Source organism: Aquarana catesbeiana, linkage group LG03, assembly GCF_042186555.1.
Source record: "Aquarana catesbeiana isolate 2022-GZ linkage group LG03, ASM4218655v1, whole genome shotgun sequence".
NCBI classification, from domain to species: Eukaryota; Metazoa; Chordata; class Amphibia; order Anura; family Ranidae; genus Aquarana; species Aquarana catesbeiana.
In genome coordinates this window covers 315,003,677-315,024,487 of record NC_133326.1, presented here as the reverse complement: position 1 = coordinate 315,024,487, position 20,811 = coordinate 315,003,677, and the positions used below count along the sequence as shown (strand labels likewise).

General features: G+C 40.1%; 1 protein-coding gene across 1 annotated transcript in view; it reads right to left on the bottom strand.

Annotated features, from left to right (window-relative positions):
* LOC141134536 (tyrosine 3-monooxygenase-like) overlaps positions 1–17,380 on the bottom strand; it is a 66,276-nt gene extending 48,896 nt beyond the window's left edge. The window contains exons 1-5 of the mRNA XM_073624039.1: positions 17,316–17,380; positions 16,966–17,190; positions 10,462–10,633; positions 7,772–7,863; positions 4,013–4,080 (exon numbers count right to left, since the gene is read on the bottom strand). Coding sequence (XP_073480140.1) covers positions 4,013–4,080; positions 7,772–7,863; positions 10,462–10,633; positions 16,966–17,178 — 545 coding nt within the window. The 5' untranslated portion in view covers positions 17,179–17,190; positions 17,316–17,380. The remainder of the gene's footprint in view (positions 1–4,012; positions 4,081–7,771; positions 7,864–10,461; positions 10,634–16,965; positions 17,191–17,315) is intronic.
* Between the last annotated feature and the right edge of the window lie 3,431 nt (positions 17,381–20,811).

Below are 20,811 nucleotides of genomic sequence, written 5' to 3'. Positions count from 1 at the left end.
ACACAGGGGGGATTACAGGTACAATCCTTCTTTTGCCCTTTAATCTACTTAATATACTTATCAAAAGGGTACCAATCATGCATTTGCCTTTACAGGGTACTCAAGGCACTTCTGGCATGGCTGCTCAGTTATCCAGCATTTAAGCCAAATAATTATGGCGATGTGGATAGAAGGAAGACCCATCCTGAAGGTCTGATGAAGACTCTCCACCAAGCCATTCATGCAGTCATATAAGTAAAAAGTCTAGCTGAGCATGGAGTGAGACCTCTGTTAGACTGAAACTAGGATCTTGGGTAATGCCTTGATACCAGACAGCAAGGGTCTGGTAGACTGCCATAGAGGCAACTGCAGGTTGCATGCCTGGGCCCAGCGAAGGTTAGGGTGCCAGTCACCACAGGGACGCACAGAAAACAATTGCAGTACAAGAGAAACTCTGATGAAAGATTGTGGTGGACTGTGGGAAGTTTAGTTTGCAGGAAGGACTGTGCTATACAACAGACTGCCTGGAAAACTGCAACTCCCAGGGCAGAGACATAAAGGAGGAAGGACAACAATGATTTTCCCACAATGAAGGAGAAAGAACTCTCTCTTCCTGTGGGGAGATCAGGCTGATACAAACCCTAACCCACCTGTGCAGTGAGAGCAGTAAATAGGACATCTATATCTGAAAGCAAGGGAAGCAGAGGGGGCAGTGACTTGGATTGTGGGGAGTAAAGAGCCATGTACTGAGGATACTACCATGGAGAGAAAGAGGGATGCCCTTTTGCCAGGCATATGGGCTGAAGGCCTCGGTGTACACAGGACTGGTGAGCAGCCACTGCCAACCATACAGTAGATTGCAGCTACTGGCAGAGAGACAGTTTTGCTGGCTAGGAATGCTTGACTATTGCATACATAGACTCTTAAAGGGACGGTACCCCAAGAGCTCCACTGCAAGGTCCTGGGCCCCAACTAGCTGCCCAACAGAAGGTTTAGAGCAGGTGTACTATTGATTAATGACTATTGCTGAGGTAATCACCTATAGGTCCTGTCACCAGTTAGGGTTACCCATAACTAGTGTAATAAAGAGGTGCCCCTAGACATTTATTGTTTGCCATCTGTTAAGTAAACTGTTCAGCTGTTGCACTTTTAGTATTTGATACAGTTTGAGTTGCAGTTTATTCTTTTAATTGTGTAAAATGCTGAGTTATATCTTCCAACTGTGAATCAATATATAGTATAATATTTTTCTAGATGATTCATTATTGCACAGTTCTCTTTCACATTTATCTGTGGCAATACACTTTGCTACTATTTCAATAGTTTGGTGTCATTTGCACTTTTGCTGAGTGCAGGACTAAGGAGCATTTGTTTTGAGTGGAGAAACCTGCTTTTGCAACTTTCTCCAGGTTTTGGTATTCCTGGATGGGGCTAAGTAATTTGGAGATTCCATAGTCTCTTGGGCGGGATGGAATCTCCAACCCAGTGTCTGGGTTTTGTGGAGGACCAGCAGGGTGTGTGCTCAGGTGCACATAGGCCTTATAATGTAGGTTTAGGAATACCTCAGGCCTCCACCCAAGAGAGACAGGAGGCCTCTTACAGGAGTCAGAGAGGTTGAATGTGGCAGCCAGAGCATGATTGTCTGCAAGAGACAGATAATGGTCTGAGGACTAAGGCCAGCAGAGTTGTGTACGTTACAGTGAAACTGTCCACATTGAAGAATCTATAGGTCCTGTCATCAGTTAGGGTTACACATAGCTGGTGTAAAAACGAGGTGCCCCCTAGACATTTACTGTTTGCTGTCTGCTAAGTAAACTGGTCTGGGTATACGTCTGGGTGGCCAACGTAAAGAGCAGAAGTACTGCGAATAAAGCTGCATGAGAGCTTAAAAGTAGGATGAGCTAGCCTTTCCCCTGTGTGGGAAACCTTATGCGTTATGGACTTTCAAATTCTCTTTTAATAAAAGTGGGCTACCAGGCCCCTCAATATAGTTCCTGATTGATGTGAACATGCTTAAAACCGCATCTACCACTGAGCTAATGATCCCATATGTCACAATATATACAAACACAGGTGTCTGCACCTGTATCCATGGGCATCTGCAGCAGGGGGCAAGGGGGGTCAAGTGCCCCCCCCTGGAATCCGCAAGGTGTTGCACAAGACAAGTGGGTGTCCGTGAGCTGAGCAGTCTGCTGCAGACTTTTTTCTGAGTCTGCCGAATGCTGCTGCTCTCTGACGTGATCTGGCTCAGACTCACTCGCTCGGCCGCTCGGCTCCACCTCCAGTTCCTTCCCTACTGTGTAGAGAGGGTCGAGAAGATGTAGATCCAGCCGGCGCTGCCCACAAGTGGAGTGGTGATGCCCAGGTTATCCCTTGCCCCACCGCGTGTCCCCCTCTAAATTAGGCTGCTTGGCCGGGGAGGATTGTTGTCTGTAAAAACATCAATCATGTGGGCACAGCACAGATCCCTCCCTCCACCTCGCAGCTTAACTATTAGGCACTCTCTGCTATGTAACGGTGCCTTCTGTGAGGAGAAAGGCAGTGATTGGGCAGGAATAAGGGAAGGGGGTGTGGCCAGCCTTCAAGGATCTCCTGCCTCTGGATGATGGTAACACGGTCTTTTTGAAACTGGGCGGCATCAGGAGAGTAAGTGAAGGTACGTGAGAAGCAGAATGTACACATGTAGAGGCAATGGGAAGTGGCTGAGGACCAGCAATAGAAGAAGAACAAAGAGCGGGTCTGGTGAGCTGGAGATAAGGTCTTAGGCACATCTAGTGTTTACACAAATTCTAAATGGAGTGACTGTTTATGCATTTCCAGACTCTGCAACTCTTTTCTATCCACTTGTTATCTCAGTTCACTTAAGCTTTGCATAAGGTCAGCCACTGTTTGCTCCAGGACACAGGGATTCCCTTAACCCTTCACCAGACAGGTTTCTAGGTTATGAGCTTGATTCTGCATGAGTTTATACAGTACACTGGCTCCAATACTCATACAGTATAGCTGTTTTCATCAAGATCAAAATATGGGCACCCACAACATGTATTGCTATATAAAAAGATCTACATTCTCTAGGCTATTTATATGGGCATGGTACGTCTGAGTAACTTCCAATACAAAGTAAAGATGAATTATCTCTTATATAACGCATATATCTTTCCAGTGCAAATTAGAAATAGTTAATCAGACAATGGCAGCTTGATCCTTCTATGAAGCTTTTGCATCAGGTTTCTCAAACCTTTGCATGCCTGCGCTTTTTGTGATAATGACTAAGCCCCTCCCATTCATTACATCGTTGAAAAGGGGCGGGGCATGAGTAACTTTAAAATTATGCCCTCCCCTGAAAAAAGTTCTGCGGACGCCCATGCCTCAAAAATAAAAAGAAAAACTGCGCTGCAGAGCAAAAAAGGTCAAAGGTAAAAGCTGCACACAAAATACACCAATATCTGTGTATACCATGAAAAATAAAAAATAAATAAAGTGCGCTAATTATATGAAAATACACACATAGATGTGAATACATGTGGGTGGTAGTAAAAACCCCAATCTACTGAGAGCAAGTAAATGACTCCATGAGTGGTAGAAATATATAAGTGCAAAACATAAAAACTCAAAGAAGAAACAAAAAATGTGTACATGTGAAGTACAATGATATTAATAGCGTGAAAACGCCCATGCCTGTATTCTTAACTCAGCCAGGTGTGTCATAGAGTACAGAGCTGTTCGCAGTCATGGGTACACAAACAAAAGCCCCAACACATCATGCGGCTCCTTCAGGGGTAAGCGCTACCCTGTAAAAAGGACAAATTGGCAAAGGGAGCCTTTTATTTTTCTTAATACAGTTTTTTTCAAAGCAATCTATCCAATTGAACACTTTGATTTGCTACCTGTTACGTGAAAGTCATGTCACTTGCAGCTTCAGAATGGTTGGTTCCATTAGAGACTTCTCACAATGGCATTTTTTCACTAACCTATCTACACTATATACATGTGTATAATGTCATAAATAAAATAAAGTATTTTTACAACTCACTCTTTGTATGTGAAAGCCAGCTCTGCAAAGTATGCTCTTCTCTTTTTATACTCTTGGTCACCATAACCCTATGAATATAAATGCAAATATGTTATAACATTATTAATTAAAATATATAACACAGTTTAGCTCATACAAACATAACAGTAGCATTTAAAGACAACTTGGTCCAGGTGTCCAATCACTGGAAATAAATGACTAATGATATAAGGTTTATCCTACATCCAGAAGGTAGGGTACACATACTCATGTGTGCCCTACCCTTAAACCATAGACATTACCGTTCTTAACAGTACCTTCAAGTTTTAGAACACATTGGTAATTTATGGCAGCAGCATCATGGTGAACAGGTGTCTAGTACTCTTGCCTCCCCACAGTTAAAAGAAGCAAAATAACAATAAATATTACATAAATTATAAAGTATACATTCTGCAGACAATACCTAAAAAGTGTATACATCTAAACCTTTTTATTTAAAACTATGACGAAAAATTATCCAATAATCTTTACAAATTTTTAGTGATTGGGTTCATCAGTAAGAAAATATTTAAATTCCAGGCACAAATAATTTAAAGTAATTATTTTAACTAGTATATACCAGCCCTTTAAATCAGCTCTACTTTCAGAAAGATAATATATTTGTGAATATTTGGAGATGGCAATTGAAAATGACATGTAATAATTAATGTGGGTAAAAACTCTTTAAGACATGAAATGCGATCATTGTTGTTGATCTTATAGTAAAAGAGCATGCAAAATACACATCTCCCAGCTGTACCGAGCAGTGCATGCAGCCATGGGAACGAGTCCTGTTTCCTGCCATATGGTGTTAGTTACTCAGCACATACCCACCCAGGGAAATAACCTTTCCATGCCTCAATGGATGACATTTCTTGATCCTAGATCTGACAGCAATGGATGTAAAACATCCTAATTTCTATGTAAATGATCTGTCTGGGAAAATTATATAATACTTGATTCACATAGTAATTATGTGAGCCAAAAGTCTTTGCAATGTGGCTTCCCTACAATTCTGCTGGTAAGGAGATAAATGTCCTATTAGTTTTAAGCATATGTATAACTGGGTCTGTCAAATGTTCATCATCCTGGATAAAAATCATTTTAGCATCTATGGTGATTTTCAAGCACAACAGTGGAAAGCAAATATCCTTTGCTGTTTTAATAAATGTGAAAAGTGATTTTGGCCTAGTAGGGACTAGTTTATTAAAACTGTTAAGTAAACCTTATAGGTCCGCTGAATATGTCATATGGAAAACCAATTTTCATAGCAACAGTAGTAGCATTCTACTTGTACACATTTGTCTGTCTTCTCAGAGACATAGGTGTTTGCTGCTTTTATAATGTAGGACCACACAGTCCCCATGTAATAGTGGTACATAGTTAACATGGAGATTAAGGTTAACAATCTGATATATTCTAGTTGCTAAATAAGACAAAATAATAACAGGATTGTCAGAAACCTTTGCCATTGCATAGAGAGATGTCCTTGCAAATTGGGAAATCTTTGAGAAATATGTACTGTAGCTGTCCCCACTGTTAGTGGATATTTGTTAGTGGATATTTGTCCACTGTTAGTAGAACTTATGCAGTAAATGGGGATGAATTGTTATCAGATATGAGGAATTCTAATTTTTAAGTGGCAACCTGAGTGAAAAAAATCAGATCAAGATACTATATTTGGATTAATAGTGGATATGCTTTTAATTGCAACACACTTAATTGCAGGGTTGTTTCAGCCATGTTACAAAAGTATAGTATAATAGACTGACATTTTTAAAGATGTTGCAAAAGACTGTCATAGTAGAGACTGTTTCCATGTTAGTGAAAACTGGTAAGAACTGCTGTCATGTTACAAGATAGTGTAGCTGCCCTCATTCTACAAAAGACTGTTGAAAGAAATTGAAGAATTATATGATTGTACAGAAGAATACTATAGAGCAGGGGTCTCCAACCCCCGGGCCGCGGCCCACTACCGGGCCGTATCGTCTCTGCAGCCAGGCTGCGGATGCAGTGGGCGGCATGAGAGAGCAGGGCGGGTGAGAGAGCCCGGCGCATCACAGAGGCGAGTGGGTGAGAGAGCCCGGTGGATCACAGAGGCAGGTGGATGAGAGAACCTGGCAAGCAGAGATTACATCATCTTTCTGCGCCCGCCCCGCATCACAGCTCTTCCGCCCTCACAGAGCTGGTGTCAGAGGTGCAGTGGGGAGCAGAGAGATGACATCATCTGGTGGCAGGGGACGTGGCAAGTGGCATTCCTCATCTGGTAGCAGGCAGCGTGGCATTCCTCATCTAGTGGCAAGTGACATTCCTCATCTGGCGGCAGGCAGCGTGGCAAGTGGCATTCCTCATCTGGTGGCAGGCAGTGTGGCAAGTGGCATTCCTTATCTGGTGGCAGGCAGCGTGGCAAGTGACATTCCTCATCTGGTGGCAGGCAGCGTGGCATTCATCTGGTGACAGGCAGCGTGGCAAGTGGCATTCCTCATCTGGTGGCAGGCAGCGTGGCAAGCTGCATCTGGTGGCAGGGGACGTGGCAAGTGACACGCTCAGGGCTCCCACTGATTCTGCATTATGGCAAGTTGAAATATTTAGCTTTATATTACAATGTAATAATAGAAATAATGCGCTTCAATCATCCTGACACCATAACAACCATGGTGCCATGATGATTGAAGCGCCAACACCAGCTATTCCTCCAATAAATTTCCCGTGAAAAATCACCTACCCCCTGCGCAGTAGACTTTCAAAGACTCCTGACATATTTCTTTTGCATACTACAGATAATATAGGAGGTTGTTTAAATGTTACAAGTAACAGATAGAGACTACCAGAGACGTTTCCTAAGTTGCACAATTTTAGAAACATCTGTCATGTTACTAGACTGTGTAAAATGCTACCATGTTACAAGTGAACGTTAGAAACTGGCATCATGTTAAAGAAGACCTGGAGACCTCCCAACATTCTGCAGAGTCTGTTTTATGGGGACTGTATTACACTCCTTACATTTAATAGGAAATACCAAAATACACAAGTAAAAAATTTGGTGCAGCTGTGCTTGGTAGCCAATCAGCTTCTAACTTCAATCAATGCTAAAAGCAACAGCTTCTGTATAGCTATACATAACTGAACGATGAACCCAATAAGATATAAGATATACTGTACTACTGCTTCTCCAAATAACATTTTCTAGTTTCACAGTTTCTAGTTTCACAAAAAAAAACAAAAACGTATCTATTTTCATTTGATTAAAATTTCTTTATTTTTTTTGCATAGTCTTGGGAAATACTGTCAGGGTTTTATTGCTCTCTGTGACCCCATTGAAAACATGTTAACTACTTTCCTAACTACTTTCCTGTCAAGAAAGGACAAAACATGAGGAGAGTAGCAGTCACTGAGACAGGATGACATAGACAATAATTACAACCTGACGGGTTTTAGCTAATCTCAATTTTACTAAAAATTGTTGAAGTTTTGCCTCCACTAGAGGGGTGTCCTACCATACCACTTCACGTCCTAACAAAAAGTGAAGGGAAATCTCCCAACTGATATACAACTCACTTATGGGAACCTGATAGAGGTTCTATCACTTCCCCAGTAAAAAAAAAAAATACATTAGTTAGGCCTTGTGTACAAACCGCGCATGTTTAATTTATCTTAATTATAAATAAACTTTGGTTTGGTAACAAGCGTTTCAGGGTTTGCCAGATTTTCCAGACTGGGTTTCCAGTTTTGTATACTTACTGGATGGTCCTGGTCAAAATGTGGCTCAAATTTCACAATTAAATGCTGCTGGTACATATCCAGGTCTTGAACTTTTTTTGGAAAAGAATGAGCTGTATTAATTATATAAAAATAATATATGCATCGTCAATTATTTTCCTTTGTTTTTAGAATGCATTAGTAAACACGATATAACAGTTGTAAATGTGCAATGTCATTTAACATAAGTGTAATGAGAAATGGCTCTGTAGGAATGCAGTAAACTTTGTGATAGAAATGTTTTACGGTATCATCCATAGCAAAATTTTGATGTTGCTCCCTTGAGTGTCAAGGTGCCTATAATGCACTTCTACTTACATCACTTTATTTATTTTTGGTAATTAGGCTGCTATAGTTGTAGTTTTACGCTTGGTTATGGTGGACATAAATGACTTGAGATCATCCCCTGGCTTAACAGCCCAATATTACTATCAGGTGAGAATCAGCTCAATTAGGGCTTATTGAAGGGACAGTAAGTAGCACCATTGAAGACCAGTAAACCTCACCCACACAGAAATTCTCCTACTTGCTGAGGCTGATCCTTCCCAAGAAAGAGCAAGAAAGAAGGGTATTCTACACCATCCGAAAACCAACAGTTGAGTTGTAAATGGTGCACAGTGGATAATAAGAAACAGACAAAAAAAATGAATGAATCAATCAATAAATCAATTATTATATTATAGCAATCCAGTAGAAAATGTTCACCTGGCAAAGTGAATATTTACTTGCAGTAACTTAGTGAATAAAGTAAATAAAAATTTAATTCAATCATGCCAAATGTAAAATCCTGTTTTTTGTTTTTTGTTTTCAATTCTCTGGCCTATGAATGGGTATTTAAAGTGTAACAACATTCCCCTCTGGGTGATCTATGTACATTGCAAGGAGTATAGCAAACTTTGTTGCAGATTCCTACCTTTTGTTATTCTGAAGAAATCCAAGTGTTTTTGTCTGTGCCTCTGTTCTGAGTGGGTCTAATTGGAGTAGTGTCATAATTAACTGTCAGGTGTGGCAGATGCAGAGCACTAATAAGGAAATCTGCTGGGTCTGCATCCCTGTAGATGGGTTCCTATTGAAAGTATCTCTCCAAAAATGACATTTTTGTTGCAGGGGATGCCTGAAATCTGACTTGTATCTTAGTGCAGATTTCTGTAGAAATTGGTGAGCCAATCACACACGAGGAAAATAATGTTTCTGGGGAGTGGTCAGTACACACTCTGTGTACAGAACAACCCCAGGTAGCCATGCAATGCATTCTCAGAAAATTACAGAGCTACAGATTGAAAAGGAAAAGTAATTTTTAATAACATTCAATTACAATATGATTAGTGTCACAATTATATACACTATATTATTTTTTCTTTATTTGCTATTTTTTTCCCCACGGAAGTGGAGTTATCCTTTAAATGTAAAAAGCTTTATTTTATTCACTAAGCTAAGTTCAAGTATACATGAACCCAAAACCAAAAATAGAATATATTGCAGCTTACTAGTCCTTGGTGTAGTAGCTACATTCGTTTTTATTTTTTAAAACTACTTTATTTGACTTATTTTATATTATATTTATTTAATTTTGTTAATGTTTACCTGGTAATCTTACAAATAACATACTTTTTATTCCTGGGTGGCTATGTCATTCTTCCACTGTATCCATAGTGGGAGCCATGGCTGTTACCCTAGGCTACGCTCCTGATATGGACTACAAACCTATCTGTATCTCTTCATATCCATTACGTAGCGGGCAGGGCAAGTGATAGATTATAGAAGATAGCAGGGAAAGAAGATATTCTTCAATGAAGCTCACAGAAAGTGACAAGGACACTGCATCACTGGGAAGATCAACAGTTGGTTTTTTGTATTTGCTGAAAATGTTCTTAATGGAGAAAAGAGGAAACAAATGCAGCTACATCTAGGGATTTTAAGTTGCAATATATTACATTTTTGTTCTTGGGTTTAGTTAGCCTTTAACATCCACTATACTAACCAAAAATGTAGTAAGTTACCCAAATTTTCTTGTATCTGCTTACTTAAAGTATAACTAAAGGCAAAATTGTTTTTTTTTTTTTAGATTCAGAGAAAATAGAGAGGGATTAGAATATCTGTCAGTTTTTAATTGGTGTCTGTGCTCCCGTTAGAGAGATTCACCCTCTCTATTTGTCCTGTTTACCATTATCATTGAGAGTGGAATTAAAAGAACATCCCAAATTTTGGGTTGTCCCCAGAAAAGTAATAGAGGGAAAATCTTCCAATGGGGACACTAGTTCTGATGACCAGGGGGTCTCCAAGGAATTTCCCTAATTTGCAGGGATTTCATCTCATTTCCAGTTTGGCTATGGGACAGGAAGTAAAGGGAAATCTCCACAATGGGACACCAGGCGTCTTAACCCTCCGTTGCTTTATCAAAAATGAAAAAAAAAAGTTTTTATGTTGCCTAAAATTCTACTTTCATTTGCAAAAATTAACACAATTTTCTGTATTAATAGCACAGAGAGAATAGACAACTGCTGAAAAAAAATAATAAAGTAATGGCTATTGCGTCAAAAGCATCTAGATTTATTCCTTTCAAATATTCTTTCTTTTCTTTTTTTTCCTTTTTTTTTGTCTTCCTTAAACAAATACTAGGTTAAATTATCGTGAAAAAAGATTACAAATTATAAACATAATTATTCCCTTACATAATTCATCTTTGAGTACTTTTACATCTCCTGCCACCTTTTTCAAGGAATGTATGAAGATGTTGATGGAAGAGTTGGGAATAAAGCATTTCAGATAACATTCTAGATCGTCTTTCTTCTTGTATTTTACAGCAGGTCTTGTCTCCATGTAAAAAATATAGGTTTCGTTTTTCTGAAAATGAATGAACAAGTGAATGAATGAATGTCTGAAAAATGTAAACAGAATACCAAAACTCTGGTGCTCAATAGTGAAAAGGGAAAACAAGGGAACATTGCAGCAGAGTTTGTATCAAACAATTAATATAATGCAGAACCGATGGTCACAGAATGGCATGCAATATCTATTGTTGATAGCTTTCACCTCTGAAACCAACATCACTTTAAAGTGTTATTTATCAAACCAGCTCCTCCATTTACATAAAGGAATCAGTGCAACATGGAAGTACTCTTGATGCAGGAGAGTGTCATTTTTTTTTACAAAATCCAAGAGGAATAATTATTTGTGCTTTGATTTTTACATACCTTTTAAACAGACAGTTAATGTTGAGGAGCATCAATGTGCTGATGTGATTTATAGCCTAAATTTACAAGGCATGCATAGTTCAGCTAAAATAGAAATATTCTGCTAAATTAAAATTCCCTGACTACAGAGCCAACACAAAATATAGAGCATGTAAAGAACATCTTAACAATACACAGCTGCATTGAAAAAAAGTGTTTTTAGTAGTGTAGAGTTTTACTTGAGTATATAATACAAATGTGTAGCCTACTAAATGATGAGGACCATATTTTAGGAAATGGTCAAAAAGTAGTGCAAAGAGCAGCAACTACTTAGAACTCCTTGTATAAAGTTAAGGCAAGTGAATATTTAATTCTGACTGAATGATATGGGTACTGCACATTGCATATGATGTGATCCTCCTTACACTTTTTTCCATGAAGCAGTCAGATAATTTTTTTTATCATCATGTAATGTAGTATCTCAAAAAGCCACATATAACATTTGCTAAATTACAATTACTAAAATTATTTTGAGTAAAAATAATTAAATTCCATTACACTATTTAAGAAAGACATTAAATCCAAGTAGTAATATTGAGTTAATATGACACGGTTACATATTATAAATATCAATCAATAAATTACACACAGTATTTCTCTCTAAGGCTTGATTCACACCTAATACCAATGCAGCTCCCAGCAAGGGTCCTGGGCGTCCTGGTTCATCATTTCAGGTCCAATTTCAGCCCCAATTTTTGGCTAAATTCGGACCTGAAACGGGCCAAAAGAGACACACAGGGCTCCTGTGCAAATTTGCACCAAAGCCGCATCGGAGATATGTGAACCAGCTCCATAGAGAGCCGATCACAATCTCTTGCTATTACGAATTGGATGCGAGGATCCCGCAACCAATATGCAATTGTGTGATCATTAAATATGTTTTAGTAGCTCACAGAATGTATACTCACAAGGTTGCGTTACCCTTCCTTACCAGTCAGGGCCGTAGATATTTTTTTTTTCCTAGAGGGGGGTTCACGTCATTCCAACTCAAAGGTATCATTTACACTTTTATGTTGGGGGAGGTACGGTAAAAACATGCGACAGCAGAGTGGGGCGCTGAGGCTTTGCAATGCAGTGCAGCAAAAATTATCCCCATTCAACTGAATAAAACGCATTGCACGCAGTTGTGGTGCGGTAGTGTACTCATTAGTAATGCAAGCTTCTCCTAAGCTTCCTAGTTTTTCTTTGTGCAGCCCGTTGGGTTAGATCTCATTCATATGTTCTAAATGGCCATGGAATGGCAAATATACCATGAATAGCTACAGCCAGGATCCCAGATGTTCCAGTTTTTGTCAGCTGCTCAGCCTGTTCACCTGAGTGATGGGCTGAAAAGAGCCACTTCTGTTAACATGTACCTATATATCCAGTGGTCCCCATGTTTAAGCTCTGAGGAACAAAGTAAAATACATTGGGGTGTGGCCTGGTGGGAAACTGGGCTGAGGTAGTCTCTCCCATCACTACTACATTACCATAGGACTCCATGGATATGTGGCACCAGAGATGTTTTTTCTCTCTTCTCTTCAGTGACTACAGGAGCTGGGATGAGCTCCATCGCTTGCCAGCACTCCTGCAGCACATTCGGTATCATCTACATTACTCCCCACATCGATTGAGCCTGAGCGACACACTAACAAACCGTGGGTCACAGTGGTTACCTGCTGTTAGGGACAAATTTCTGACCCTGGATACAGAGAGATTTTATCCAAGGGCAAAAATGTATCCCTACCTGCAGGTAACCACTGGATGTGCAGATACACGTGGATACATGTTTACAGTAGCAGACAGCCTTGGCTCTTTTCAGCCCATCACTTAGGTGTACAGGCTGAGCAGAGATTGGAACATCTGAGATCCCGGGTGAAGGTATTTGCAGTATACTTGCTGCACCATGGTCATGTAGGATGTATGAATGAGACCCAAGACTGGATTTTAGCTAACCTTACTGTGCAAGTTGAGCAGGTGCAAGGGGCAATATATTGTGGTAGGCAGTAAATTCAGTGATTTACTTAAATCTTAAAAACTGTGTCCTAAGAAATTTTATGAAATATTTTTAGAGATTTAAAAATATATGTATATATATTGTGCACTGCCTACCACAGGATGGTTGCACCTGGTCAATATGGTTGGTTTTTATTCAGTCTTAAACTGTAGTAAACCCAGCTTTTGAACTTGTACCTACAAGTAAGCCTATAATAACGCTTACCTATAGGTACAGTGAAGATCTCTTAAACATGTGGTTTTTAGGAGATATTCACATGAAAAGCATCCGGTGATGTCACCATTGCATGCGCTCTGAAGGGACGGCATACCACTTGGTTGTACTTCTCCTGGGGAGGAGTACAGTTCGTTCTGCACTTTTGTGAGCCATTTTTAGCAGACAGCAGCTATAGCCTGCTGTCAGCTGACATCGATCAGCAGGTTTAGGCTGTGGAAAGATCCTAACTTTAAAGTCGGGATTCACCCAGATGACTGGACCAGCAGCTCACTCAGCCTCTCAGTGAGCCCTAAGGACCCTGAGCCAGCCGCTTCTGCCCTCTCCACAGCCTGGCATTCCAGTGAGCGTGGGGGGGGGGGGGGCAGAGCCATGGACTGACAGTCACCACTGTTTACTCACTGAAGGCTGAGAACTGAGTGATCAGCGATCTTAGAAGCAGCTGGGGACAGATGCAACATTGGATCGATGCTCCATCCACCTAGGTAAGTATAAAAAAAAAAAAATCTCTTTTAAAGGGAAAAAAATCCCCCTCTCCCTTCTAAGAACCCTCTCTCCCCAAGCAAAGGTTCCCACTGTAAAATATCTCCCTCCTTCAAATATCCCCTCAAAAATTAAACCCTCTGTCTCTAAACCGACTCCCCAAAGCAAAAATATCTCCCCCAGTCCACACCCTCTCCCCCAGCAGAGAATCCTAATTCTGAAGAAAATCTCCCTTCATCCAATCAAACTCCCTCCCAGAAGCAAATCCCTGCCATTAACCGCCCCCCTGTAAACTTTTCTACAAGAAACCCCCCCTTCTCCAAAAGCAAACCCACCCCCTTTCCTTAACCCCCCACCAAACGAAACTCCCCCAGGCTGGAATTCTCACTTCCTCCTTCCAAAAACAGAAAATTCATGCCTCCCCGCTTACCAGACCTCAGATTCAGCACGGCACAGAAACAGGAAAACTCCTGCATCCCCAGTCTCCCTTCGGCTGTGTGATATGATACCTCGAGGAGGAGTCTAGGAGTTTCCTCAACTGTGCACTGTCAATTGCCGGCATCTGAGACCTCGCAGTAATTTCATGCTTTTCAGGGGGACCCCTTATTGAACTGAGGGGATTAGGCACAATTGAAGGGGGGCTGGCTGCTGCACTCTGAAACTCTGATTGCTTTTACTGTGCTGATGCTGAGGCTATACAGCAGGGACACTGTCTGGGCATTTTGCCAGGATGCTCTGGGTGGGGGGTTGAACACCATTGACCCCCCCTTATCTATGCCCCTGCCTTACCTTATAGCAAGGTTGCTATACCCTTCTTTACCCAACCATCAATGCAGTATCTCTTCAGATCTGAAATATTAACATTATTATGTAAAGCATGTCTGTTTGGAAATAAATAAGTAGGCTTCCAGTGTTGGCGCTATTGTAAAAATGCTATTTGCCTGGCTGTCTCAGGTTTCCATAGCTCAGGATAACATAGGTGGTACAAGTGTGCAGCACATGAGTGCAAAAGAAGTGTCGGAATTTCTTATTTCAGTACTTGCTTTGGGTCAGTGATTTGGAATGCATGACAGGTATGTCCCAGATTTTTTTTTTAAGCATCCTATACATACATTTTTTATTGCAGTCTTAAGGCTGATCTGGTGATGTTATGGATCCTTCCTCTTTTCTTCATTGGCAATGGGCAGGTTCTTCCTAATGAACTCACGTATGGACATGCAAGCTCTGCTTAGTTTAGGAAAACTGTGAGTCCCGGCTGTGTGATGACACTGTCCAGGAAGGCTGGTCCATGACAGCCTGGGTTCACAGGAATTGGGTTGAATGATGCTGATCTTCATTCAACCCCAAGAACTGGAGACATCTGATGGCAGAGAGGAACTACTGGAGGAGGCAGCTCTGGGTTAAAGGTGAATATTGCAGCAAATGTTGCTTTTTTTCTTTCTTTTTTTTAACAGCTGCAAAAAAGCATTGTTAAAGAAAATGCTAAAGTAACTAAATTATAGTAATTTAGAAATTTAGCAATTTAGAAAATGCTGATAACTGGAATAGACAAAGTATTAGCAAGCACACTTTAAACAAATTAATGTCTTACATGGTAGGGTGGCATAACAAGCAAAAATTAATGTTTACAGTGCATTAAAGTGGTTGTAAACCCTTACAATCCATGTTTGACTACAGGTAAGCCTATAATAAGGCTTACCTGTAGCTACCCCGGATATCTCCTAAACCTGCACGGTTTAGGAGATATCCCCTGTATCAGCATGTACCGACGTCATCGTTCGTGCCGTTGCTTCAGCTAGTGTGCTGTTACCGGCAGCTCCCGCGTTCATGCGGCTCAGGCCAATCACAGCACCGGAGCCCGCGATACCCGGAAGTAACTCTGGAAGCGATGTCGCCGGCCGGAGCTGTGTACTGGGACTGCAGCAGGGGCTTCGATCTAAGGTGAGTATTTCATAATGAGCTAGTATGCTAGTATACCAAAAGCTAAAATATTTTATCCTGCAGCTTACCAATTTTTATATGTAATGGCTGCAGTCATTTTCTTTTTTAAGTTTTTTTTTTCTTTTTTTTTTTTCACCTGATGTGATCTGGTCAGTATATATGTTGTTTTTCAACAGAACAAGCTGTCTTGCAGATGTATCAGTTAGGAGTGTTGATACAAACCATTTACCACTGACAGGGGTGCTTACAATGATCAGATTTTATGTATTCATGTAAAGCCTTTATCCAAAAAGGAATAAAAGTGTTGTTGTAACTGCAGTGTGGCTGGAGTTTGCCTTCCATCGGTTAGTGTATCTAAATCTGCTCATGCATCTAACACTCCCCTCCCCCCAAATTAACAATGCTGCTGTATGCTGTGCTCCCTCATCCAGAAGGGGAGCACTCTAATACAGGAGGTGTGCTACTTGCCAGATCACCAGGTGAAAACAGAAGGAAGAAAGACTAAAAAAGAAAAGGAATGCAGCCACCACATTGGTAATTGGTAATCTGCAATATATTATATTTTTGTTAATGGGTTTAATACCGCTTTAACTCTATATTAATAGTAGCAAAGGCATTAATAACAAAACATTGGGAAAACGTATCATTTAAGAATGGCACAGCACTTTCACAAATTTAATCAAAGTAGAAAAACAATAATGTACTTACAAAAAAAGCCTAAACTATTTTAATATCCAGTGGAAACTCTGGTTTGATCATTTACAGTACATAAAACAAATCATTAAATGCTAATAACTATTATCCCTACACAAATGATGGAACGGCTCGTATAAGATGTAATACCTTTTAAGTATATAAAGGTTAAATAAATGAACCTCCATCCATACAAAATACTTTGTAGCTCAGTAAATTAAAAATACATAAAGCTTTATTTATTTCTTGCATTCTATTCAACATGTTGTTAATTTTATATTTGTGTACTTTATTATTCTCCCTAATGTTATTAACCATTTTCCTTAAGGTTACTAACCTTTTTTGTAACTACAATTAAAACATTACAAGAAACAATGTGACAATGTGTCTTTTATCTGTTTCTTAAATATTCTATGTGAAGTGGGGTAAATAATCTAGTTTATTCCTTCTAAACACATTGATAGTGATAGCAGAGTCTGCTCTATGACACAATTTGATGCTGAACAAATGAGGAATTCTCTAGATGAATTACTTTACATTCAGCGCCTAGGATCTTTAAAAACAAAGTTAAAATAAAAATAAAAATAGTGAAAAATATAATACTGTGGTCACTTTACCTCTAAGATCTTTAAAATGGCTTTAAGTGAAGAAGTGCTAGGGCTCCTGACTGTAAACATCAGATTTAAGGTGGTGCCATTGTCTTCACCCAGGTCTCCATTATTTACTTCTTGAGGCTCTGGTGCAGGCAGGACTGAAGCTTCTTTCTCCTTGCGAGCATCTTCTATGGGACTCTGCTTCCTGCATTGACAGACTCCCACTTCAGCCTTCATGTTTAACCTGCTCTTAAAAGATGGTGGAATAAGGCAACTTTGAAATATATAAACTATGATATTGCTTATTCTGTACAGCAATATATATATATATATATATTTTTTTTTTTAACAAAAGCATCAAAAGTTCCACATACCTGATTTATTACCTGTTGTACTATCAGCGAACCAACAAACTGACTTGCAGTAGAGTAGATTGGGTTCTTCTGCCAAATACAACTATGTCTTATATACTCGTTGTTGGAGGATTGTGTTATAAATATTCATTACGTTATGTCATCAGATATATTGTGTTTGTCATTGAGGCTCCTCATTATTATTGTAAATTCACATCATAAGAGATGAAGTAGCATTTAATTTTCAGAAAATAAAGATGAGTAATTAGGATGTTGTTATACTTTTTTCCGTCACCTGGATGTATTCAGCAAGTAAGCAAACTTTCTAAGCAAATTGAAATGATACTTCATTTATAATATACAGTGCCCTCAAAAAGTATTCATACCCCTTGAAATGTTCCACATTTTGTCATGTTACAACCAAAAACGTAAATGTATTTTATTGAGATTTTATGTGATAGACCAACACAAAGTGGCACATAATAGTGAAGTGGAAGGAAAATGATAAATGATTTTCTAAATTGTTTTCAAATAAATGTCTGAAAAGTGTGACGTGCATTTGTATTCATCCCCCTTTACTCTGATACCCCTATCTAAAACCTAACCTAATTAGTTAATAGAGTACACCTGTGTGTAATTTAATCTCAGTATAAATACAGCTATTCTGTGAAGCTCTCAGAGGTTTGTTAGAGAATCTTAGTGAACAAACAGCATCATGAAGGGCAAGGAACACACTGGACAGGTCAGGGATAAAGTTGTGGAGAAGTTTAAAGCAGGGTTAGGTTAGAAATTAACATCTCGAGCTTTGAACATCTCATGGAGCATTGTTCAATCCATCATCTGAAAATGGAAAGAGTATGGCACAACTGCAAACCTACCAAGACATGGCCGTCCACCTAAATGACAGGTTGGGCAAGGAGAGCATTGAACAAAGAAGCAGCCAAGAGGCCCATAGTAACTCTGAAGGAGCTGCAGAAAACCACAGTTCATGGGGGAGAATCTGTCCACAGGAAAACAATAAGTTGTGCACTCCACAAATCTGGTGTTTATGGAAAAGTGGCAAGAAGAAAGCCATTGTTGAAATAAAGCCATAAGAAGTCCTGTTTGCAGTTTTCAAGAAGCCATGTGGGGGACACAGCAAACATGTGGAAGAAGATGCTCTGGTCAGATAAGACCAAAATTTTACTTTTTGGCCCAAAAGCAAAACGCTATATGTGCTGAAAACTAACACTGCACATCACCCTGAACACAGCATTCCTGTGAAACATCATATTTTGGGGATGCTTTTCTTCAGCAGGGACAGGGAAGCTAGTCAGAGTTAATAGGAAAATGGATGGAGCCGAAATACAGAGCAATCTTACAAGAAAACCTGTTAAAGTCTGCAAAAGCTGGGGTAGAGGTTCACCTTCCAGCAGGACAAAAGCTGGGGGTGAGGTTCACCTTCCAGCAGGACAACGACCCTAAACATACAGCCAGAGCTACAATGGAATGGTTTAGATCAAAGCATATTCGTGTGTTAGAATGAAACAGTCAAAGTCCAGAACTAAATCCAATTGAGAATCTGTGGCAAGACTTGAAAATTGCTGTTCACGGACGCTCTCCATCCAATCTGACAGAGCTTGAGCTATCCTGCAAAGAAGAATGGGAAAAAGTGTCACTCTCTAGATGTGCAAAGCTGGTAGAGACACCCCCAAAAAAACTTGCAGCTCTAATTGCAGCAAAAGGTGGTTCTACAAAGTATTGACTCAGGGGGGCTGAATACAAATGCAAGCCACACTTTTCACATATTTATTTGTAACCAATTTTGAAAACCATTTATCATTTTCCTTCCACTTCAAAATTATGTGCCACTTTGTGTTGGTCGATCACATAAAATACATTTACGTTTTTAGTTGAAACATGACAAAATGTGGAAAATTTCAAAGGGTATTAAAACTTTTTCAAGGCACTGTATACCTAAAAATGGAAAAGGAGATTTATCTTATTGGGTATTTTGAATGTGCCACTGTATATATACTGAGCAAAATTATAAACGCAACACTTTTGTGTTTGCCCCTATTTATTATGAGCTGAACTCAAAGATCTATGACTTTTTTTGTACACAAAAGGCCTATTTCTCTCAAATATTGTTCACAAATCTGTCTAAATCTGTGTTAGTGAGCACTTCTCCTTTGCCAAGATAATCCATCCACCTCACAGGTGTGGCATATCAAGATGCTGATTAGACAGCATGATTATTACACAGGTGTGCCTTAGGCTGGCCACAATAAAAAGCACTCTAAAATGTGCAGTTGACTGCAGATATGTCCACCAGAACTGTTGCCCTTGAATTGAATTTTCATTTCTCTACCATAAGCTGTCACGAAAGGTTTTTCAGAGAATTTGGCAGTACATCCAACCGGCCTCACAACCGCAGACCACGTGTAACCACACCAGCCCAGGACCTCCACATCCAGTATCTACACCTCCAAGATCATCTGAGACCAGCCACCTGGACAGCTGCTGCAATAATTGGTTTGCATAACCAAAGAATTTCTGCACAAACTATCAGAAACCGTCTCAGGGAAGCTCATCTGCATGCTTGTCATCCTCATCGGGGTCTCGACCTGACTCCAGTTCATCATCGTAACCGACTTGAGTGGGCAAATGCTCACATTCGATGGCGTCTGGCACTTTGGAGAGGTGTTCTCTTCACAGATGAATCCCAGTTTTCATTGTACAGGGCAGATTGCAGACAGCGTGCAAGGTGTCGTGTGGGTGAGTGGTTTGCTGATGTCAAAGTTGTGTATCGAGTGGCCCATGGTAGCAGTGGGGTTATGGTATGGGCAGGCGTATGCTATGGACAACGAACACAGGTGCATTTTACTGATGGCATTTTGAATGCACAGAGATACTGTGATGAGATCCTGAGGCCCATTGTTGTGCCATTCATCCACAACCATCACCTCATGTTGCAGCATGATAATGCATGACCCCATGTTGCAAGGATCTGTACACAATTCCTGGAAGCTGAAAACATCCCAGTTATTGCATGGCCAGCATACTCACCAGGAATGTCACCCATTGAGCATGTTTGGGATGCTCTGGATTGGCGTATACGACAGCGTGTTCCAGTTCCTGCCAGTATCCTGCAACTTTGCACAGCCATTGAAGAGGAATGGACCAACATTCCACAGGCCACAATCAACAACCTGATCAACTCTATGTGAAGGAGATGTGCTGCACTGCGTGAGGCAAATGATGGTCACACCAGATACTGACTGGTTTTCAGACCCCCTCCAACCCCCCCAATACAGTAAAACTGCACATTTTAGAGTGGTCAGCCTAAGGCACACCTGAGCAATAATCATGCTGTCTAATCAGCATTTTGATATGCCACGCCTATGAGGTGGATGGATTATCTTGGCAAAGGAGAAGTGCTCACTCACACAGATTTAGACAGATTTGTGAACAATACACGAGAGAAATAGGCCTTTTGTGTACATAGAAAAAGTTGTAGATCTTTGAGTTCAGCTTA